A 24,903-nucleotide genomic window follows, 5' to 3' on the forward strand; every position below is an offset into this window, starting at 1 on the left:
GGCATGCATTTCCTTGCTTCGTCCCTTGTTCCTGCGCTGAAGTTTTCGTGACAAAAAGATAGATTGATTACGCCCGTAAGCTTAAAATTCCGCACGTAAGTAAGCTTTGCAACCTAGGTTGCACGTTTACTTCACTAGTTATCTTTTCAGGTTTTCTCAAGGATTGCTGCAGATGAATTCGTTTTGACAGTTCGTTATAAGCTGTTTTCCGTTGGATCACCGTATGCAGTTCTTGTCTGCATTCTCAAGGCCTGCTCAGATTAGATTTCTTTGCGATTATCGAGGACGAGATTATACGGCTTCGCAAATAAATGATTTTTTTTCTTAAGCAATGCCCAGAGGTCGTCAACACTAGAAATTCTGCGCAAGTTTCAAAGGCTAAAAAAGTATGCATCTAATGCCGTATTTATCTCCAATATATTACCTTTGCTGTAATTATAAGCCTGTCATGTGTCACTGCGGTTAAATTTCGTGTGCGGAACGTTCATTTTCGTAAGAATGGCACTGTGACCACTAAATATCATTTCATTTTTTTGCAAACTGCTGCAACGGGAATAATCCTCCCGTCAACGTCATCGTACACACAAACGCTTCTCAGTGTCGGGAGGCCATCGACTCTCTGCTCTTCCGGTGTTTTAGGTGGTCCGGGCCATTTTTCTTTTGCTGCTCTTGAGCATTTCTAACAAAATTATATGATTAGTATTATTTTTGTCTATTCTTTGACTGGACAATACTCGAAACCCTGTTACTTATCATTGGTTTTGTTCTCTTGTTGCGAGCTTAACTGGTGCATATATTGTCCACCTTTTGTGTGGACAATATATATATATATATATATATATATATATATATATATATATATATATATATATATATGTATATACACACCAGGTGATCTTTTAGACCACACATACTTTTTAAATTTGGCTGTGGCAGCTAGCGTAATTGTAGTCCTTCAGCTGAATTACTTGAACCAGGGGTCAATACTCGCACGACACACGGAAAAGCATAATTGTATAATTAACCTTTTAGCTAATTACTTTAAGGTACATAATGCAATTTAAGAATTGTAGGCTGTGAGCTTACAAAACTCACCTATCTAAAAAAACTAAGGACCGCGCGGGCGTCGAGATATGCGCCGTGAAGCTTGCGGCAGAAATGCAATATTTTTCCACTCAGATTTTAAACAAACCAACGTTTTATGCGTTGAAGCAGAAAATTGCGTGATACGTCTACGTATTTTGTCGCACACTTTGAGAATGAACATGTCGAAATTGCTGTGAGCCTGAAAACTTCTTCCAACTGTATACACCTTGCGAGCTCGCCGGCTACAATTCGTAAATTGCCGTGGCGTAAAGTTTTCAATGAAAAAGGTAATTAGTGCTTTTGTTATTTCTCGTACAAGTAATGTCGGCCCCTGAGTAATCCAGCTCCATGACTAGATTGATGTTATTTGCCGTAGGTGGTTCTTAAAAATTCTGCATGGTGCACACACACAGAAAAAGCGGGTATGCGCAACCGATGTATCGCTTATTTTCACTACACGTTTTGTAATACATTTGCACTTTGTAACACTATGTAGCCACTGCCCATTTCTTATGTTTAGCCCATTATATCGGGCGTTTGAGGTGCCGTGAATAAAGAAACAAATCATTCCCGGACTGACTTTAGGTAAGAACACGAGGTATGGTTTACCTCTCAGAAGAAGGACGAAAATCACATTTTTGCGGGTGGGTTTAAAAGCAGTTTGTGAGAGTCCAAACAAATGCGACAGTTTACGACCGTCCAAACAAACATTTCGCTACGCCTGTTCTGTTTCTTTCGTGTCGCGTTTATCGCTCCTTCTCAGGACACCAGCACTGGCGACTATGGCGTTGCCGTGCTGAGGACGAGGAGCGCGATTCAATACGCGGCTCCGTCGGCCGCATTTTGATACGGGCGGAATGCAAGAACCGTCGTGTAACGGTGCTTCGAGTGCACGTTAAAGCACTCCGCTACTCATGGAGTTCTTCTTAATTTTGACTATATATCAAAGAGTGAATCCGGATCGCCGTATACTCTGTTCACTTCTGTGCCATGAGTGCGCAATTTTAGTAATTTTTTGTTCAATTCGCTCGTACTGAACGGCATTTCACATAATATGACAAGATATATTGAGTGATGGTCCTTGTATTTGAGCATTGTGTTTTGTATTTGGAACTGGTGTTTATGCGGTGCACTGCTCCACACAACGTGACGTGCGGAACTGCGTTTTAGTATAACAAAAATAATTATTGTTATACAGAACAGTGTTGCATTTACGCGTACCTTTATCCGGAACATTGCTCCACTAAACCATGTTTAATATACGCGAAAAAGTGTCCCATATACTCAAACATAATCTTAGGTACAGGTGTATTATACATGTTAAAGATAACAGGGAATGGACGGCGTCTCTGATAACACGGTGCCTAGTTTCGAGGCACTAAACCTCACATGAAAGCAAAATTACTGAGTTTGTATTACATTACGTACTTATTGTTGGTATTGCATCCACTGAGGTGTTGTGCATGTGGGACAAGCAAGGCGGCAGAGAAGACGAAGAAACAAAGTAATCTTGCATGGACCGTCTTGTCTATACGTAAAGCAATGTCAACTAGCCTATCAGTCTACTTTCTGGAAAAGATATTTCACGGTTTGATTTATTAGGCATAAATATGGCAGTCTGTTAAACGATGACAATCAATGCGTATCAATGTCTCTGTCCATCCAGACTGCGATCACGGGGATTCAGGTTCTCTAGCGGCGAGTGTCTTTCGGTGACTGGATGCCGTCTTCTGAATCTCAAGCAGTCTCTCGAAAGATCTCCGGGCGCTGGAGGACGCCTCGCTGTTTTGAAATTAGCGTTAAATTATTCTGAAAGTTAAACAAAGAAGTTACATGTGGTTAAATAGGCCGCAGTTAACGGCAATATCCCCCCTCCCCCCTTAGCGGTGCATGTCTCACTCTCTAGTCAGTGTGTCTACGTATTTATCTTTACTGACGATTACGCATTTTTTCCTGCTTCTTTTAGTGTATCGGCACTTCTTCGAACTTCTGCGGTGGTACCTCCGTGAGTATATTTTATTGTAGCAAATACAGTAAAACTACCCTACGCGCAGTTGTTAAGGCTTTGGGACGTCACTTGCAAGCGGCTACGAGATCAGTGCGCTAAGCATGAGCTCGAAGGCTGTACAGCGAGGCCGACTCTCAAAGCACGGTGAAAAACGAAGTTCTTTGCAGATAAACGCCAATCGGAGCCACAAAAAGCCACAGGCCTGCGCAGCACACGCAGCTAATTGACACAGCGCAAGCTGGAGGAGCCGCTCCACAGGAGCTCCATTTGCGAATACACGCGTGCAGCCTTTCTTTGTGCCCTTTCAAGTTCGTTTATTAGGCCCACTTGGAAGGGGTCCCACTTAATGCTTGCGTACTCGAATGTTGGCCTCATATAGGTAGGGCTTCATATAGGTTAGTTTCACAGATTCAGGTGCAAGCTTCAACTTCCTGCGCAGAAACCAAACGTTTTTTTTCGGCAGTGCTTGAGATATTTGTGACATGCGCTTTCCAGCTTACGTTCTTGGTGAACGTTATCCCTAGGTATTTGAGTGTATCAATTGTACCGAGTATTCGAGAGCTCACAAAGTATTTTCGATCCATGGCATTCTTTATCTTGTTAAATACCTTGAAAACAACTGTCTTTTATGCATTAATTTTTATTTTCCAATTTTCACACCACATGTCAATGGCAGGAAGAACATAACTCAGCAATTTTTGATCTTTGACGTCATTAGTTCCGTAAAGTAGACAGTGTTTTGCGTACAAACGTATGGTGATGGGTTCAGCAACAACGGAACTGATATCGCTAAAGCATGCGAAAAATAATACAGTACCTAAAACAGATCCTTGCGATACGCCTGAGCTCACAGCTAAGGTGGTCGATTTTATGCCATTCACTTCCACATACTGCATTCTACCGGACAGAAATGCGTGAATCTATTCTTCCAAATTGGGATTCATTCCCGTGTGTGCCAATTCACTGATTAACAGAAAGTGAACTATTATTTCAGAGGCTTTAGATAAGTCTAAGCAAATGGCGTCAAGTTGTTTCTTGTTATTGAAAGCTATAGGAAAATCGTTGAAGGTTTCCATTAGCTGCGTGGTGGTAGAAAGGCGTTGCTTAAGCCCGTGTTGGTTTGGAAAAAAGGTTTTGTTATGGTTCAAAATATGTGTATATAGATTACGATATGACATGTTCGACTAGCTTGCAGCAAAGACAGGTCTTTGGGACGATAATTTTCAATTGGCTGCTTGTCACCTGTTTTATATATTCGGATCACTTTTGCCATTGGCCTACCGTCCGGAAGTTGGTTTTGAGCGATTGACGCAGTAAATATTATTTCCAAGTAGTGGGCTACCCATTCCGCATATCTTCGTAAAAATGCGTTCGATATTTTATCCGGGCCCACAGATTTTCTTTTCATCCATCTTTAAAATAAGAGACAGAATTCCTTCGTACGTTACTGTTATTTCAGGCACTGGTGCGCAATGGTACTGACATCGAGGATGGAGCAATGAACCAACTTGATCCGAAGGAGTAAAAACTGACTGAAAATTTGCATCAAAGCATTATGTTATCATCGCGGAATCAGTCCCAAGCGCATTGTTTACAACTACGCTATAAGATTTGCCATCACTTCGCGATAAGTAGCGCCAAAAACGTTGCGGGGACGATTTCTTACAGTTTTTGAGAGTTTCTGCGTGATGCTTATTTTTGGCTTCTGTTAGCATGTTTTGTAGTACCTTGATATTTGATAGCGTGATATGTAGTAGCTGACGTGCTTCATCTTTTTTGTGGCGATTCCTTTTCGTTTTCTGTATTTTGCAACTGATCTTTCGCTTAAGGTGGATGATCTCGCGAGTAATCCATGGGTTCCGTTCGTTTGTCTTTTTCTTTGTAACGCTTACGAAGCTGTCAATGCTATGGAAGAAAATAGCTTTAAATTTAGCCGACATTACCTTTACGTCAGACTCGGCGCTGAAATGATCCAAGTAGTATGAGAGATAATCAATTGTGTTAGTTTCATCGGCTTTCGAGAAATTTGGCTCGTATACGGCATGTTCTTCCGCTTTATTGCGTGCAGTATCGTGCTTTATTTGAACGAATACTAACTTGTGATCGGATACGCCCTTGTCAACTGTCATTTCGTGATTATCGAAACGCCGGTTGAGAAATACTAAATCTAGGATAGATTCCGCTGCGCAGTGGCGTAGCAACAGGGGGGGCCGGGGGGCCGTGGGCCCCGGGTGCACGGGGCCAGTACGGGGGGGGGGGGGGGGTTGTCATATACGTCTGAAGACACCCGAAAATTGACGATATCCTCGCCTCCCTCGACTACACCCGGGGGGGGGGGGGGGGGGGTGACAGAAGAGCTAAGGGCCCCGGGTGCCAGACGACCTAGCTACGCCACTGCCGCTGCGCCTGCCGTGGATGTACTTCCCTGAACTATTTGCCATTAGTTCTGAAAAAAAAAGCTGTATCAATGAGCAAGTCACGCCCTGAGCGCTCTTGCGATCTCATAATGAGAGAACCCCATTCGATATTTGGTAAACTAAAATTTCCTGAAGGAACTATACGAACATTTCGCGGTTTTTGCTCATCTAAGTAACTCTTCATATCCTATAAGTATACCACGGACTGATAAGGTGCTCTGTAAATTGCCCCGAGAAGGACGAAGGCATTGTCACTCCTAAAGTTGCACCACACAGTCTCATGATTTTGGATATCCTGCAAACGTACGCATTGAACATCTTTAGCAGTTATGGCAACACCACCTCCTTGGGATTCGCGGTCATTCCGCATTATCTTATAACTTGGCGATAATAACCCATTGTCTCGTGTGTCAGGATTTAGTCACGTCTCAGTAACTGTAACAGTGTGTGAGCCATAGGTGGCTAGAATGTATTCCAGGTCCCCAATTTTATTTACTAGGCTTCTAGCGTTTAGAATGACAAACCGAAACTCGTCTTTTCTGTTGTGCGTACACTTTCAGTCCTGGCTTCTTCGCGCTGGTGGGTGTGGACTACGCTTAACCTTGACTCGGCGGTTTCTTGAGAACCGCCGAGTCAATGCTACTGCAATAAAATTGCAATGTAAAGCAACTGCATGCAAAGTTTACACGTATCGACGCTGCGCGGCGCATCTCACATACATCGCGTGATAAGTGCTACGATGATGATGCTGTTGCTGATGGTGCTGATAATTAGTTATCGGAATCTTCTCTGAAACGTGCCGGTGTCAAATAGCCACCTAGCCTGCTTTATTAAATAAGGTATGCTATACATGTATTTTGTAACAGCATCTTTGTATATACCTCCTTAATTTCTTCCTTCCTCAAAACTTCCCTGTCTACATCGTAGGGCTACTAGTAACTGCTACATAGCGTGCGGCCTGGTACAATATGCCGTAACTGAAATGCAAAGTGCGCACGTATCGAAGCTACGCGTAATCACGATTGAAGAACGACAGCTTGGCTATGATATAACGACGAAGGCGGTGTAAAAAAGGCGACAATATGACGATGACGCGACTACCACGGCATGACTATAGTCGAATTGCGAAACTAGAACGACGCTTTAGAAGATACGCGACGTCATCGCAAAATGGCGGTGTGGCAACGAATGCGAGATGACTCTGTGATGACGACGGCTTGACAACGACGGCATGACGGCGGTACTAGGAAGGAGATTGCATGACAGCGGTATCTGCGTATCCGAGGCCGACGAATTCATGGCGATGATGGCGTGGCAAAGACTATATCACGATGGAAGGCGACTGCATGACGAAGATGGTTGGAAGACGAGAACATGATGAGATTCGAATGGCAAAGCTAGAATGATGATAGTGCAACGATCACGACAGCGCCATGACCACAAACGCCTGCCGAGTGGTCCAAGCTGGCAGAAAACTTGGGCCACATGGTCAGTATGAAAGGCGTGACGGCGATGGGATGACGAGAGTCAGATGACAAAGATGGAATCACGACGATGCAAAGACCACGGCGGCAATACGACCACAAACACGCACCTGGTCACTCAAGATTGTACAGACCCGCGCTGCTGTGTTGCCGTAAGATGCTGGGTACACATATAGGGCTACATAGATATAGATTATTAGATAGACACATAAATAGATATATAGGTAAGCAGGCTCAAAACGGCTCAAGTAGGCAAAGAATGCTATTGGCATTAATAAGGAGTTGTACTTGTAACCTCTAGGGATTATAAAGCACAGCAGACCCACTGAGCCTTACTTAGCACACGCGCACGTACTGACGCTTTTTGTTTCTCTTTTTTTCCGGATGTGAAATAGAAAAGTGCAACAGTTTTCCTGATGCCGTTGTAATCAACGAACATGCTGCAGAGGTAGTGTGTGCGTTGGGTACGTACTTTAGAAATTATGCATTCTGAGCTTCTCCTTATCAGAGTGGAATACCGTACATACAAGGCGCACAAGACTGCACAGACTAAACCCATCACTTCAACTCACACCTCCAGCCGGTCTGAACGGGCGTAAAGCGTCTCTTCTGTGTCGGTTATGGCTTGGAGTGGCCTTCACGAATGCCTACTCAGCACTAATTGGAATGTCTGATACTCCTGCATGTGATGTTTGCGGATGCGAGGAGAACGTTGACCACTTATTGTGCCATTGTCCTCAATTTCAAGCACAAAGTCAGTATTTGTCCAACACATTGAGGAAATTAGATGATCGTCCTCTGAGTGAACAGACAATATTAGAGCACCGTCCCGACCGATCATCGGCTCAGAAGGCAGTGAAGGCACTTTTGTGTTTTCTCAAAACTTCTGGTTTGCTCGAGCGACTTTAACTGAAGTGCTGTCCGTACACGTACCCACACCTTCTCTCTCCATTCTTTCTCTTCCCCTTCTCCCATCCCCAATGTAGGGTAGCCAACCAGACTATTGACTAGTTAACATCACTGCCTTCCTGTATTCTCCTCTCTCTCTCTCTCTCTCTGTGCGAGCTTTGCTATGAGCTCTTAGTTGATCGTCCATTATGAATTGTTGCTTCGTTTTACTTTGTTCAGTAAATAAATAAATAAATAAATAAATAAATAAATAAATAAATATTTATTTCCAACGACAGTTGGGGGTCCCTTAGGCCAAAAGCGGCAATAACACCAGTTGAAAATGCCTAAAGGCCCACGTACATGACAGCGGTATTAAGATCCATACGATCATAAACAAAGTTAGAATAATCGAGTAATAAATGCAGTTGTGCATATACAACAATAAAACAATAGAAGAAATAAAGTCAATATATAAGTACACTCCAGAATCGTTGTACATTATAGGTGAAATATTTAATGTTCCCGTGAACACATATCAGAAAATGTCCAAAACAATAAACGTGATACAAAGAGTAATGAAACATTCTTGATCATGTTCGGACAGTATAAAAGACATTAGAAAAGAGTTAGAAAAAAGTCACGCATTTCTTTTTCGTAAACGTAGAAAAGTTGGCGTCTTTCGCTTAATATTTATTAAGTAGGGCCGGCAGTGTGAATCTAAGAGGCTGCAAAAAATACGTAGTGTGGGAACGAGGAACAAGCCACTTGTCGGCGCTGCGGGTGCGTGGATCAGTATAATGCATGCTTATATTAGATAAATCTTTAATAAACACTTTGAATCGTTCGTTTGGGAAGAAATAAGCATACATTAAACGAAAATCGAACATGCCTTTCACACTGAATATCTTATAGCGGGTAAACAATGTAACTGTAGAACTATTGCACGGGACCTTCGCAATATGTAAAGTAAAATGTAATAGTTTAGGGTATCGAAGGCCTTGCTATAGCCAATGAACCTTTCCCGCGTAACCTTTTTTTCTTCGATGTTATTAATTATCAATTCTTGTTGAACTAACAGTGCAGTCTGTGTAGATTTACCACGTTGAAAAACGTGCTGATACTCCGAAAGTATATTGCGTTTGCTAAAGAAGCTATTTACGTGGCAGATCTTCTCTAATACCTTAAAGAATACAGGAATTATAGAAATCGGTCGGTAATTATTAGTATCCTTAATATCTCCACTTTTAAATATAACAGAAACTTTTCAGATTTTCATGAGATTTGGGAAACAGGTAGACTGAAAGACTACATTAAGCATGTAAGCTAGGCAAGGAGCAAGCAGGTCAATTACGTGCTTAGTCACTTCTATCTGAAATCCATCGACATCTACAGCTTTACTGTTTTTTAGGGAAAAAATGTGCGTACTATTTCTGCTTCATCTGTAGGTGCGAGAAAAATTGTAAGTAATTTGAGTATGAACAATGCTTCCCAGTGGTTTCACCGCATTAACAAAGTGTTCACGGAAGTGCTCGGCTAAATGCACACCGAAAAGTTTGTTGCCGCTAATGGTTATTTCCGTTAAAGCATTCTGACCCGCTTTGCGGTTCAGCGCCTGATTGACGGTTTTCGAAACTTGGATTGGGTGCCGTCGACAGATATCAGAAAATATGCGGTTATAGTAGGCGGTCTTTGCCGTTTTCAGTGCGGCAGTTAGCTTGTTTCTGTAAGTATTGAAGGCCTCAAATTATTTAATATCGCGTGTGCGCAAAAACTTCTTCAAAAGGTGACTTTTTTCTTGATCATTTTGATGTGCTCGCGCCCTACCCACGATTGGCCATTTTGTATCAGTGAAATTATGTTTATCAAAGTGTATTATATATTAGTGGTGTTTTAAGCATTATCTCCCTTGTAATGACCCTACAATGGTGTTGACAGCATCCAAGGAAAAAATAAATGAATACAGCTTGTCGCGTAGCTCGGGTGTTTCCCCCCCCCCCCCTTCAAACGATAAACACCACAATGCGAATTCATTCTGAGACAGCGAAGATGCCTACCTGACCTTCCTCATTTGCCGGAGCAAAGTGTAGTAATGATATGCACTCAATATATTAAGCAAGGCAAAAAAATAAACTCAGTGATCGCTGCTGCTTTCCTAACGGTTCTTTTTTGTTATTGTTAACATTGAAGTTGAATATTTATTCAGCTTTAGTTCATATACACAAGTGGGTATACTTGTCCTACAGAAAGAGGTCGCCTTTTAGTCCTCTGTCGACAATTATTATTGTACATACCAGCCGCCAACAATTACAACAATCATGTATTTTTTCGCACTCCCTTCTTTAACGCCTTCGGGCAGTGAAGGTAATGAAATAAATGAATAAATAGTGAAACACTGTGCGAGGACCTCTTAAAAGATGTTGCACAGAAAATTGCGGCAGAATTCATCTCACTATGACTGCCGAAGCTAATGGGAATATAATTCGAGCAACGTAGTGACAGACCGTATTCCTGAAGTGACGCCTATTTACCACCTGTAGTGGTGATTCTGAAACTTTTGTTGTTTCCGCTACATGCCACATACTCCGATATCGTGCCACTTTGCTATGGGACTAGCGTGACAACTCGTCTGTTCAGCACGAAAAAAGCCTAAGGAGACTGTTAGCGGCTATATCCCTGGACGTTCAAGGCACTTATGACAACGTAACCCATCGAGCCATCCTGAACGCCATGGGTGATGCAGGCCTAGGTGGCCTTGTTTTTCGATGGATATTCAGCGATTTGAAGGACAGCTCATTGTTTGGGCAAACAGAGGATGGTGCGTCATCACAACATAAAACCTACTATGGTGTACCATTAGGCGGAGTCTTGAGGCCCACTCTATTTACCCTCGTGCTCATCGACATGGTTCATACCTTTCCGCAATCCGTCTATGTGTCGATCTATGCAGACGATATATGCATTTAGTCATCAGGAGTGACGCGTCTACAGGTGCGCGCCCGACTCCAAAATCCGGCCACACTAACATCAGGTTATCTTCGAGCACGAGGTCTGGAGGTGCCTTCCAAGAAGTGCTCTATGGTTGCTTTCATGTGCAAAGCAATGAGACTGTACGTCGTCAGAATTAATGAACAGCTTATTACCTACGAGAAGGCGCACCGCTTTATAGGAGGGATAATAGATGGAGACCTCTCCTGGAGTCCTCGTGTCTCCTACCTAAAAAGGAAACTTGTCATGGTAACCCATATGTCCAGATTTCTTGCAGGAAAGTCATGGGGTGCGTCTGTGGGTGCGATGCTCCAACTCAATAACGCACTGTTCCTGCGTTCCTACGACATACCTTATCTGTACTGGGTGGGACCGGTAAAACCAATCTCCGTGCTCTCCAGTCTGTGCAAGCTCAAGATCTACAAATTTGTCTTGGCCTTCCCAGGTGTGCATCCACGGCAGCAACAATAGCCATCGCACGTGACCACCCCACCAATACGTATATTCATGTCGACTCTTTAAGGATGCACATCAGGTACTTCGCCCGACTTCCATCGCATCATCTCGCCTCTCTACCTGCCGCTTTACCTCGTTCAGCGTTTAGCAGAATAATTATTGCCGCCAACCATAGAACCTTACCGTCAAACTTCACGCCTACAGCAAGACCATCTCCACCGGTTTTGTGCCTGCATCCACTCCAGGCCCTTCTTGCCATTCCTGGCATCAAAAATAAAACGGAGATGTCATATTTCGCTCCCAAACAAACCGTCCGTTAATTCCTACATGACAAACACAGAGAACACATCCACGTTTACTCGGACGGTTCTTTCTCCTCCAAACGTTCAGCTGGAGCAGCGGTAATTCCCGCAAAATCTGGCACTATCAAATTGAAGACTTCTCACATTACATTATTTACTGCTGCAGAACTCGCAGCTATCCGTGCCGTTCTGGAGTTTATTGGTCACAAATCATCACAGTCATGGAGCATGTTTTCTAACTCGAAGGCAGCTCTCCAATGTTTGCTGCCCCCTTTCAAGTACGGACCTAACGTGCAATTAGTCGCAGACACCCGACTACTCCCCCATCACGCAATCAACAAGGGGTACAACATCATCTACTAGCAGATACCGGGTCACTACGGAATTTCGAGAAACCATAGTGCGGATGACGCTGCCCAATCAGCCCACGATGGAGCCCATATTATACCAATACCACAGTCAAGAACTGAGGAAGCCAGAAGTGTTCGCTCCCTCACACGCGAGGTTACGCAGACGATGTGGAGCACCAGTAAATTTACGAACGCACGTCTCCACAGAATGGATCCACGTCTGCAACTCTGTCTTCCACCAGGGTTACCACGGGTGGAAGGAACGCTTCTTTGCCGCCTGTGGCTCGGTGTGGCATTCACGAACGCCTATTCCTTCCGTATTGGAATGGCCGACCGCCATTAAATACTTGCGACGCCTACTTGAGACAGCTGCGGCGGCAATGAGAGGATCGAACACCTCCTCTGTGACTGTCCCCGTTACAATGTATCAAGAAAAGTGCTCGCGACCACGCTTAACAGTTTGACAATCGCCCCTTCACACAAGAAGTTCCAGGACACTGGTCCAGACAGGTTTCAGCGCTCAACGCCTTAAGGGCTCTGCTCAAGTTTTAAAGGGCTTGTGAATTGTGCGACCGTCCTTGAATGTTATAGCGCATAGCGTCGTGTTATTGTGTGAATTCTCAAATTTTTCTTCTTTCTTTTTTATTCCCTTTGGCCCTTTCCCCGGCACAGGGTCGCCAGCCGGTACATACACTGGCTAAGCTCCCTGTCTTTCCTCCCCTTTTGTTTCTCTCTCCCTCTTGGCAAGCTCACCCACGAGCGTGGCGGTACGGCGACTATAAGACGCCAACGCAGTGATAATGGAATAACGAAGAAGGAATGACGTTGAGGGGATGACAATGATGTGGATTCTTGAAATATGACGATGGTTGTACACCGCGCGACGACGACATGAAGACAATGTTAATGGTTTGCCGGATGATATTTCAGAAAATGTCTCTGCAAGAATTTTTTGCAGATGATTGCATTCTTTTTAAGACCATAAACGAAGAGAATTATCATTGCACCTTACAAAATTCACTATTAGCTGATGATGAATAGTGCGTGAAATGGAATGCGCAGCTTAACGTAGATAAAACTATAATCTTCCAAACTTTTCGTGAAGAAACGGGCTTTTCCTTTCTCTTAAAGCCTACTAAATTATTCCATTATGGAGGTCACACATCATAAATACGTAGGGGTTACATTAACAAGGGATTTAACACGGACCGCCCATATTTCAGACATTTGTTCATCATTTTCTAAGCCATACTTTCTGAGACGTAAGCTTAGAGGGGCTCCAAGGAAGCTTAACCTTCTTGCATACGTAACATTTATTACGTAGATAAAAATTAGTGTACGAGTCTGTCTAATGGGACCTTTTCATAAAGGACCCTTACCAGCTTCTGATGGCGCAAAGGAAAGCGATTAGGCTCATTTATAACAAATACAATAGGGTGGATTAACCTACGACAATAATGAAAAGAAATCACATCGCATTAGTTCATGTACACAGGAAGATTTTCCGTTTATTGTTCATGTCTAGCCTTTTCAGAAATAAAATAAATATACCGCATCCCAAAATACTTAAACAGCTGTCGTCTAGACGAACACACCACACAGGAAATCGTTTGCTCGAACCTAGTTTTGCAAGGACTGAAACAATTAAACATAGTGCTTTCCCGCAGACCGTTTCCGACTGGAATGGTTTTCCGGGGCCATTTTCCAGTCCTCTATATTGGTTAAAGCCCTAGGGCAGTATCGTGTAAGTGAATGCATGATTTTATATATATATATATATATATATATATATATATATATATATATATATATATATATATATATATATATATATATATATATAATTCATGACAATCTCTTCACTGCTATTTGATGTGCAACATTGTATTTCCATTGCTTTGTGTAGCCCCTCCTGCATCGCCCAAAATCGTTGGTCTGCAGTATTTTGAAATAAATAGAGAAATGACGACAGCAGGAATACAATAAAATTATTAACAAGAAATGACCTCGATGGATCGATAGAAGTGGTATGACGACTGGCATGACGTTCCTGAAGTGATGACGTTCGTGAAACGACAGCGCAACGAGATGGCGTAATGACAACGTTATGACGATGACTGTGTGACGACAGCGGCTCACGACGGACATGACGAGAATCAGATGCCGAAGTTACAGTAACAACGAGGTAATGACTGCGAGGCATGGCGATGACGTTGTGGCAACAAATGCATGACAACTGTATGACGACGACTTAATCACGACAGTGACTTGACAACTTATGACGACAATGGGATGATGACAAGTGTCTAAGACAATGGCTAATGCTGACGGCATCATGAGCCTCCATAAAGACGTTGGCGTGACAATGATAGCATGACGACAACGTTATGATAAAATTGATGTGACGACTATTAACGCGATAGCGTTAAGGAGCTCGTGTCGCAGAAAAGCCGGTGTCGTCGGCGTTGGCGTCGGCGTCCGCGGCGTTGGCCGTGAGCGATAAATCACGGCAGGCTCTTCATAAATAAAAAGCAACTTCCAAGATGGGCTGGGTGGGAATCGAACCAGGGTCTCCGGAGTGTGAGACGGAGACATTACCACTGAGCCACGAGTTCGATGCTTCAAAGCGGTACAAAAGCGCCTCTAGTGAACGCGGTGTTGCCTTAGAAACGAGCTGTTTCTACGGCTCAGGCGTGCGTCGCTTGCTCAGGCGCACATTTCGTTGTCGCGCCGAACGCTGCGTTGCTCGACGCTCACCGCGTCCGATGCGGGGCGGTGAGCCCCGCATCGGATGCGCTGCGCCGTAGCCCATTGTCTTACACCCCTTGGCGGGTCGACGGGAACGCTGTCGCGTTCCACTCTTGAAGGCGAAGCTTAAGCGTCCTCCAATTTTTGCAGAACCACGACGGCATGATGACATGCAGTCTGACAACGGATGCGTGATAGTGGCTGTCTGGCGATGATGACATGACAACGGCGGTATAATCAGGATTGAATGGTGACAGTATATAGGGCCCTATAGCGTAAAGCTATTCCAATATGTTTTTATTTCAATCTCCTGACGTTAAATTTGCGTAACCGCCGATGCAAGCATCGGGCGGCAACCCGCAGGGTTGCCTCAACAGACCAATCCAACGCTCTCCTCGTTCATAGGAGGTCACTTTTGTTTGCTTGAAAAACGAATAACATTGCTTACACTGAGCGGCTTGTCTTATCTAATTGGCTGACAACTTTACTTCTCTTGTACGAGAAATACAGCGACTGCACACACGTCTACACTGATGGATCAACTATGTAAGGTCGCTCTGATTGTTCGTGTTCCTAAGTGTCACGAATCGGCCACGTGTTTTGTGTATAGAGAGGGTGTTCACTTGCCCCCATGTCAGCCGGGCGACAGTTGCTGTTTTATGTGGGGTCACAGGCACCGCGCGGTGTTGGGTGACGCGTCGCGGCAGGCGCCAGGCGGGCGAGTGCCGATTCCGGGAAGCCGGTATTGTGCGCACGGTGTTGGCAGTCCGCCGACGGTCACACGAGTCCACACAGACCAGCCTTGAAAGGGACCGCTGTACAAGGTATTGTGGGTCTGGCCCCCGAGTGCCTGACTAATTGGAGGCGCCGCCGAGGTTAAGAAGGGCTTACCAACTCTGACCCCGTGCCGCATGCACTGAGCATGGACCTAATCTTCTACGCGTCCGGAACGCAATCGCCAGCCTTGTTGTTGGGTGCGACTGCCTGTGTGGTGTCGAAGGCCAGCTTACAGTGCACGCTGTAGGAATGCGCGGCACACGTGAAGAGTGCATTCGGACGACGGCGTCTTGGAAACAAGCACTCGGAGAACTTTGTCTTGTAGACAATAAGTTTGAAGGACAATGAGGGCCATCAGTCTCCCACGCGGACAAACTTTGGGTACGGCCGCACTACGTGGTGTCGATGCCCCTGCTTCCGAGACATTTGCGGCCCAGAGACGCCCTTGGGATTTGAGGCGGCCTAGCGATAACTTGTTCGCGCCTGGCGTGTTTTGCTGAGCCCGTCACTAACTACAAAGAAATGAGAGGGCATCGGAGTTTTAGGGAAGAAGGAAAAGAGCTTTGTTTTCCAATATGTTTATTTTGAAGAGTAAGCCCATCCCTGTGGGTTGTGGCTTAACAAACGGTTGACTCTGATTGGCAACTGAACCTGTGGGACGGGCCAACGGCCCTACCGCCTTTTTTTCTTTGTGTAATTGGGCTATAAAAATCGGGACGACATGCTGTCCCTCAGACTTGGCTGAAATCAGGATTACTGATAGATCAGTAAGGCTCCGTACCATGTACGTTAGACTTGGCTGAAATCAGGATTGCTGATAGATCAGTGAGCCTCCGTATTATGTACGTTAAAACGAGTCTGGGCTCTAACAGTCATTGAGATAGTCGAAGAGTGAGACTTTGTTTCTCAATTGTTCAAGTTTGTAATGTATTTGTTTTACCTGCCATGTATATAGAAAAGTTTACCTATAAATATTTCTTGTACATCTGATCTCATCGCTTCCTGCCTGCGTTTGATCAACAACTGCCGATCATCGTCCGAGAAGCTTCACAAGTTCCAGCGGTGAAGCGAGGACAGAGAACGAACGAAACTTTACTAACTACATCAATCAGTTCCGGTGGCGCTGTAGTTATACCAACAATGAGAATAACCCAGCGGTTCAAGACTTTCCATGTCACTACGTCTACAGCTGCAGAGCTCGCGGCTCTCCGCGACGCGCTTCGTGTGATAAAGGCTGAAAGTCCTAGAAAATTGGCAGTCTTCTGCGATTCAAGGCCGGCCTTGCAATGTGTGCAGTCATTTCTCCGACACGCAGCTCACGATCAGCTCACGTGCGAAATCGTGGAACTTGTCCATCACTTAAGAGAAAAAGGCCATGATATCTCTTTCCAGTGGATACCAGGTCATTGCGGTATCATAAGAAATGATGACGCCGATAAGGCAGCTCGGACATCAAACCTAGAAGACCGCTGCGCCCCCATTCCTCTCTCAAGGACCGACGCCGCGAGGCAACTTGGCATTTTAGCACGCACGATCTCCTTAGCAGAGTGGAACACCGCACATACAAGGCGCACAAGACTGCACAGACTAAACCCGTCACTTCAACTCAGACCTCCAGCTGGTCTACACCGACGTGAAGCGTCTCTACTGTGTCGGTTATGGCTTGGAGTTGCTTTCACGAATGCCTACTAAGCACTAATTGGAATGGCTGATAGTCCTGCATGTGATGTTTGCGGATGCGAGGATCGAGAACCTTGAACACTTATTGTGCCATTGTCCTAAATTTCAAGCACAAAGACAATCGTTTTTCCAACACATTGAGAAAGTTAGGTGATTGTCCTCTGAGTGAACAGATGTTACTAGAGCACCGTCCCGACCGATCATCGGCTCAGAAGGCAGTGAAGGCACTTTTATGCTTTCTCAGAACTTCTGGTTTGCGCGAGCGTCTTTAACTCAAGTGCTGTCCGTACACGTATCTACACCTTCTCTCTCCCTTCTCTCGCTTCCCCTTCTCCCTTACCCGAGCGTAGGGTAGCCAACCAGTCTACTGACTGGTTAACATCCCTGCCTTCCTAAATAACTCTCTCTCTTTCTCTCTCTCTGACAAGAGGCTAGGAGCACGGCCAAGTGGAAAGGGATTCCGTGGAGCCGAGCCACTGCACTGAAAATCGATAACCGAATGAAGAGGGTGGCGCGGGCGTCTGCGATTTCCGCTTTCCCTTACTTATCTTCCGGTGGCTGGTCGAAAATCGCGGCGACATGTAACGGAAGCCCAAGGATGACGCTAAAACGGATCCTCAGCAAAGAAGAGTTGGCAGAACGAGGCCGTAAACGGGCCGAAAGTGCTCGAAAACGTTATACGGCCACGCAAATGTTTTATTACACGCATATAAACCCACGCTCACCGGTAGGTGCGAGTAGCCAGTGCCTGAGTGATCGGCGGCAGCCATCTTTTATTCCTTTCGGAACGGAGCAGCCTGCGGCTATTCCGAAGAAAATTCAGTATTGTTCGGCATATTAATGCATCTTTAACGCGTACACGTCACTTTTATGTGGTGAGTTTCCGTGGTTTTTTGACGTCGTGTGACAGGTAGGTTAAGTGGGTGCAGCCCGAAGACTTTTGACCAATAGCCGAGGGATAATGGTGAAAAGGCGTCGAATTAGAAATAACTATTTTTCTTTTGTTCGGTCAAATCATGCATAATCAGTGTGTACACGCCGTATCAGATGGGGAGCTACCGCGGTTTTCGTGACGTCGCGTGACCGACAGGTGAAGTGGGGGTGGTCCAAAAAAGTTGCTGACCAATCGCGGCGGGCTGATTGCAAAATTGGAATAGAAAAGTTTGTTATAGCACCCTATGATTACAATAGAACGTCGAAAAAAGTAGGAGTTCCGCCCGGAAGGCCATGAACTGATTGCGATAGCAAATTATACATAGCTATACGAACTAAGGAGAGTAGCTTTATCGGCCATATAAACTGTAAACATTCGCTTACTAACTAAATTAACAAGCGAGGTGTCACCCGCACACAGGTAAACACAAACACATGTCGCTCGACGAGCGCGCAAACCCGCTGTTAAAAAACTGGAGGAATGATGGCAGCAGTAGCGAGCGAATTGACCTTCGTGCATCTCTCGCTTCAACGCGAATGAAAGGTCGAAAGCACAGCGCAAGCGAAGTTACTGACACTATGCGCACTCTGCTAAAATCGCAGATCGCTTTGAAGATGAGGCCCGCGCGGGGAGCACTTTGGTCACATTGCAGATCGCTTCCTGGGTAGAAAGCGAACTGGTTCCTGGATAGAAGGCGCGATATAGGTACATAGACTCAAAACAGCTGAAGGAGGCAAATGATACTATTCCCATTAAGCTTGCGGTTGTTTAGTAAAAAATCGCGCACAAAATTTGTCCATTTGGATTAGATAAATCAAGGCAGCCGTTATAAGGACACTCCAGGCGAATGTCAGCCGTCGCAAGTCCGATAAGTTCCTATTGCACCCCACGCGCCGTATGCTGTAAGTGCTATGGGAAATGTGAGAGGGTGAGCCGAGAAAAATTGTGGCCTGGCGCGCTCAGCCCTACCGCTAGCGCAGCGTTACATACATGCATATATATATATATATATATATATATATATATATATATATATATATATATATATATATATATATATATATATATATATATATATATATATATATATATATATATATATTATGAGGACGGCGGCTGCATGGTTGCGCCACTGTGCCGTCATCATCACCATCTGGGCATGGCGCATGCGCCTGCGCCACGCGCAGCCAGCCTGGGGCCGGACGACGAGGAGCGGCGACCAGGAAACAGTCCAGTTCGTCTGAGGCTTCTGGCAGTAAAGGTCTATTGAATGACTCTTGCATCCTGTCTCGTCCCTGAGAGCCTCAGCTGGCTACTGGCTCTGAAGCCATGGCCCTAAGCCCACATTTAGCGCCCAACGTGGGGCCAGCTGGTGGTTTTCAGAAGATAGGCATCAGGGCTTCTCGTTTGTTAGCTGGGGCTTTTGGTGTTTTGACAGTAGTGGTTGTAGTGTCTTTCGTGGTTGGGTTACTGCTTCTTGTGCGGCGTTCTTTGTGTGCGCATATCTTTTGCGTCTTGCTTGCCTGGTTTGCTTTATCTGTTTTTTCTATGGAGACGTCCTCCTTGGCACGCAAGGCAGTCTCGGGAGACGATGAACAGCAACCCGGAGTCTTGACTGTGGCAGGAGCTGAAGCCAGTGAGCGAAAAGACGCGATGGCCTCGTCGCCGTTGGGTCAGGTCACCGGTCGTGGACACGGCCACCGCCACGCGCACGGGTAACGAGCGCGCTCAGCCCGTGGCACTGACGTAGCTGACGTTGGACGTTCCAATGTTTAGGGGCCACGACGCCGGAAACACCGATTTTGTAGATTATTTGGCCCTTTACAGGACGGTTTCGGGTGTCTCGGAGATTTGCTCGAACGAGTGCTGACTTTTGCACTTCGAGGTACCGCGGCACAGTGGCTGCGCCTGCAGTCTCCGTTCCTATCCTGGGACTAATTCGTCGCGGCGTTCCGATTGGAGTTCCTTCCAGTAGACTACGACTACCGCATCCGGCGAGAGCTGGACGTCTGAATGCAACACCCAGATGAGGGTCTGCGAGAACATGTTGTGGCCATGTAGAAATTCCATTGACGCGCTGATGCCAGCGCCACCGAGTCCGCTAAGGGCTCACGTGTTTTGCGACTGTGCCACTCGCGCTTCAGGCCATGTCTCTTTGGTCATTCACTTTTCTCCCTTGAGGAACTTGCCGGCTTCGCCCAGTACATCACGGAGACGCTCTTTTGGGAGCAACATTATCCTTCGCCACCACCTGTCGACGTTGGCCTCGAGCCTGCCTGTGCATGGAAGGAGATAAATACTGGGCCAGTACCGTCATAGTGTCCCCGGCCATGAAATTCCGTGGCGAGCCCGGGTAGAGAACTCGGTTCTCTTTGCCCCATTAGGGGAAAATCTCCGCGTTGGCGGAGGCCCTGCACGACTAGGAATGCCCATGACGACTTCCCCCGCCAGCACTCCGGTCCACTTCCTTAGACCGGCAGCAAAATACTCTGAACACCGGAGGTCCCTCTCGTGCCACTTAAAGGCCACAGACACCGAGAGACTACAGGAAAAAAGGCATACTAGGCTAGATCATGCTACAGCTGTGGTCAGCATAGAAACTACCATGAGTGTCCAATGACGCTTTCGATTCTGCGTGTTTGCACCCAGGGACACGGCTATGGCCCGCGGTGGTAACGAGCTCCCCGACACTGGTTAAGGCTGAAATTACTGAGGGTGAACAAAGTGACATTTCCGTTTGCCGCATAGAACGCACTAGCTTTGCTAGCTCTTGTCCTCTCCCGTATATCAAGGTACATGTGTAAGGCACGGAGGTATCTGAGCTTCTAGATACTGGTGGCAGCATCTCTTTCATTGGAGATGACATTTTTCACTTGTTCCAGACACGTAAAGTGCAAGTCGTACAATGCAATACGCGCTTGAGAGCTGCTAACGGAGCATTAATGACAGCCCGAGCTGCGGTGCGTCTCAAGCCCTTTCTCATGCCCTAGGCATGTCGACAGTGTTTTATTTATTGCACGGAGTTGGCAGTACCCATTCCGGGACTTTATCGCCCGTCAAAACATAGTGTTGGACTTGGCAAATGGCGGCTTCCGACTAACTTGAACTGGTGATTTGTGTCAGTTTGCTTCGGCTTCTCTGTCTGTGAATAGCACTCATGACTTGGCCACCTTCCTTTTTAACTCTGCTTTGCCGCCTCAGACACTGGAAACTCTCGAGAAATGCACTTTTGAGGACGCGCAGAAGTGACAGCTCGTGCGCACGCTGCAGCCGTTCGCAGCCATGCTCACGGAAAAGCCCGACTGCACTCGTGTACAGCGTCGCCGCATCGGCACAGGAAAGACACAACCTTGGAGCTGCAACCCAAGGCCACTGAGCAAGCACAAGCGGGCGCTCCTGGATGTTGTCCTGCAGGAGATGATTGACAACAGTCTGTTGAGACTGTCCCAGAGCCCTTGAGCTTCTCCTATCGTTCTAACGCCCTAAAAAGATGGAACGGCTCGCTTATGCGTAGACTATTGACGCTTAAACGATGCCACTGTTCGGAATGCTTATTCCATTGACTTTATTGAGTCAATTATATCAAGTCTGCGTCGCATAAAGGTGTTAACTACACTACATTGCTCCTGGGGATTTCTACATATTGAAATGGAACCCGCTGAGATCCCTAAAACAGCATTCACTTGCTATAAAAGCCTCTTCCAGTTTATCCACATGCCATTTGGCCTGAACTCGCCTACCTCTTTCCAGCGCGTAATGGATATTGCTCTCGATGAAGTGCGCTACAAATTCGCTGTGGCATATATGATGATGTTCTCATCGTTTCGCGCGGAACTGAGGCGTGTCATCATCATCATCATCATCATCATCATCATCATCATCATCATCAGCCTGGTTACGCCCAATGCAGGGCAAAGGCCTCTCCCATACTTCTCCAACTACTCCGGTCATGTACTAATTGTGGCCATGTTATCCCTGCAAACTTCTTAATCTCATCCGCCCACCTAACTTTCTGCCGCCCTCTGCTACGCTTCCCTTCCCTTGGAATCCATTCCGTAACTCTTAATGGCCATCGCTTATCTTCCCTCCTCATTACGTGTCCTTTCCATGCCCATTTCTTTTTCTTGATTTCAACTAAGATGTCATTTACCCGCGTTTGTTGCCTCACCCAATCTGCTCTTTTCTGATCCCTTAACGTTACACCTACCATTCTTCTTTGCATAGCTCGTTGCGTCATCATTAATTTAAGTAGAACCCTTTTCGTAAGCCTCCAGGTGTCTGCCCCGTACGTGAGTAATGGTAAGACACAGCTGTTATAAACTTTTCTCTTGAGGGATAATGGCAACCTGCTGTTCTTGATCTGAGAATGCCTGCCAAACGCACCCCAGCCCATTCTTATTCTTCTGATTATTTCAGTCTCATGATCCGGATCTACAGTCACTACCTGTCCTAAGTAGATGTATTCCCTTACTACTTCCAGTGCCTCACTACCTATCATAAACTGCTGTTCTCTTCCGAGACTGTTAAACGTTGCCTTAGTTACTTTAGGCATATATATATATATATATATATATATATATAAATATATATATATATATATATATATATATATATATATATATATATATATATATATATATATATATATAAACGAGAAGAGAGGGGGTTCAGAAGAAGAGGGGTATGTGAGTCGTGGCGCTGGCTAACACTCCCAGGGTTCTACTAGGACACATATAATACCCAAGAAAGTGGATGGGGAAACAGCGCCGCTGTAGCTCAATTGGTAGAGCATCGCACGCGAAATACGAAGGTTGTGGGTTCGGTTGCCACCTGCGGCAGGTTGTTTTTTAAACCACTTTAATTTCCATTAATGTATCGTTTCTTTATTTCATTTATGAAGCAGAAGTAATTTCCCCTATGTTGTCCTTGGTGTCAGTGTTCGTTCGCTTCCTATGATATCACTATATATATACACACACACACCACATGTGTGTGTGTGTGTGGCACTGCAGTGGAGCGTTCCATTATGTGAGCCTCCAAGGCAAGAGCTAAGGCAGCGTGAGCTGTAGACGGGAGAACCAGGCTTACGAAACGCTGAACGTTGAGGTGTGTGTGTGTGTGTGTGTGTGTATGTATATACACACACACACACACACACACACGCACCTCAACGTTCAGCGTTTCGTAAGCCTGGTTCTCCCGTCTACAGCTCACGCTGCCTTAGCTCTTGCCTTGGAGGCTCACATAATGGAACGCTCCACTGCAGTGCCCCGCGCCCGCCCTCTTCGAAGTCAACAAGCGTCTGCAGGCAAAGCGAGTCGCTAGCACGCTTACTGTGTGCGCTCGTCAACGGTACGCTGGTATCAATGCAATGAGATCGGCCATTACGGTTGAGACTGTGTGCGTCGTACCCCTTCGCCGGAAAACTTCACCGCGGGCCACCAAGGGCGGGCCCCCGCGTAAGTCGTCAAGCTCGTCAGGCATGCCAACATTGCAAGTCCAGTTAGGGTAGCCACCGGAAAACGTTGAAGCCCTGGTGAACACCGGTGCAACCACCAAAGTCGCAAACAACGCGTTGTCATCGTGTGTGCACGCTTTTTAAGTTGGCCAGCCATGCGGTCGCAGGAGCTCGCTCCTTTCTGTGCAATGGCACTTCATCATTGCGTAAGCATTTATCTTACTTTCGTGCGGGAGTATGTGCCCTCTCAACATGGATATGTGCGCTAACAACCGTGCTTCTACCGAAGGCTCACAAAAATGATCATCCACCATCGTTTTCTTTCCCTGTGCTGACATCTACGGCACATATACCTTTGCCTTCGGCTGCGTGGGTACCCGGTCGTTGCGACATGGACGCATGTTTAGATGCAGACGTCTTTGTTCACTGCACTATCTGCTCTCAACCTGGCAAATCAAATTGCCGTCCCACGCTCTTTAATGCGTTCCTCCTCTTCTGCATATTATTGTCCTCGTGTTCAACCTATCAGACAGCCCGTTGCGCCTAGACTTTAGAACTGTGTTGGCGTCCGAGGTAACCCTTCAGCCCAGCTCCGTCCTCGCAACAATGAAACGCTGTGCTTCTTCAGAAAGTGGCGATGACTCCTTCTACTGGAATGTGTTCCATTTCGGCCGAAACCTAACGTCATCCGAGATGTCCAATGTACAATCATTTCTGGTGAAATTTCGAACGTGCTTGACGTTATCACCGAGTGAACTTGGCTGTAATATTTTTGTTCGTCACAAAAATCAACACTGGTTCCCATGCACCCGTTCCACCCAACCCGCGTCTTGTTTCTGCTTCCGAATGCGCTGAAATTACGACTCAAGTGGAAGATATGTTATAGGATGGCATCATATTTCGCTCGTTCAGTCCTTGGTCGTCCTCGGTACATATTGTGAGAAAGAAGGATGACAAAACGCGATTTTGCGTAGGCTATCTCCGCCTAAACAGCATTACCGAGCCGAATGTATACCCTCTTCTTCGCTTCAATGATGCCTTAGATCGCCTTCTCACGGGGTCAGATTTTTCACTACAGCCGACCTCCTCTCCGGCTACTGGTAGGTCGGGCTTGAGAACGACTACGAGAAGTCTGCTTTTGTCGCACCGAACGGCCTGTACCGCTTTAAACGCCTTCCTTTTGCGCTCTTTAATGCACCTGCAATGTTCCAGTGCCTAATAGACCGGATACTTGGAAGCTTGAAGGGGTCGGTGACGTTGGTGTATTTGGATGACGTGACCATTTGCGCTCCCACGTTTCCGAAGACCAACGACGTTTGGAGCTCAT

General features: G+C 46.0%; 1 protein-coding gene across 1 annotated transcript in view; it reads left to right on the forward strand.

The window, feature by feature from the left end:
* The window catches only part of LOC142578096 (uncharacterized), an 81,902-nt gene that overhangs the window by 12,400 nt on the left and 44,599 nt on the right, over positions 1 to 24,903 (forward strand). Inside the window, exon 3 of the mRNA XM_075687513.1 lies at positions 3,053 to 3,091. Within this exon, the coding sequence (XP_075543628.1) occupies positions 3,053 to 3,091 (39 nt within the window). The remainder of the gene's footprint in view (positions 1 to 3,052; positions 3,092 to 24,903) is intronic.

This window comes from Dermacentor variabilis, chromosome 4 (genome assembly GCF_050947875.1).
Source record: "Dermacentor variabilis isolate Ectoservices chromosome 4, ASM5094787v1, whole genome shotgun sequence".
In the NCBI taxonomy this organism is placed as follows: Eukaryota; Metazoa; Arthropoda; class Arachnida; order Ixodida; family Ixodidae; genus Dermacentor; species Dermacentor variabilis.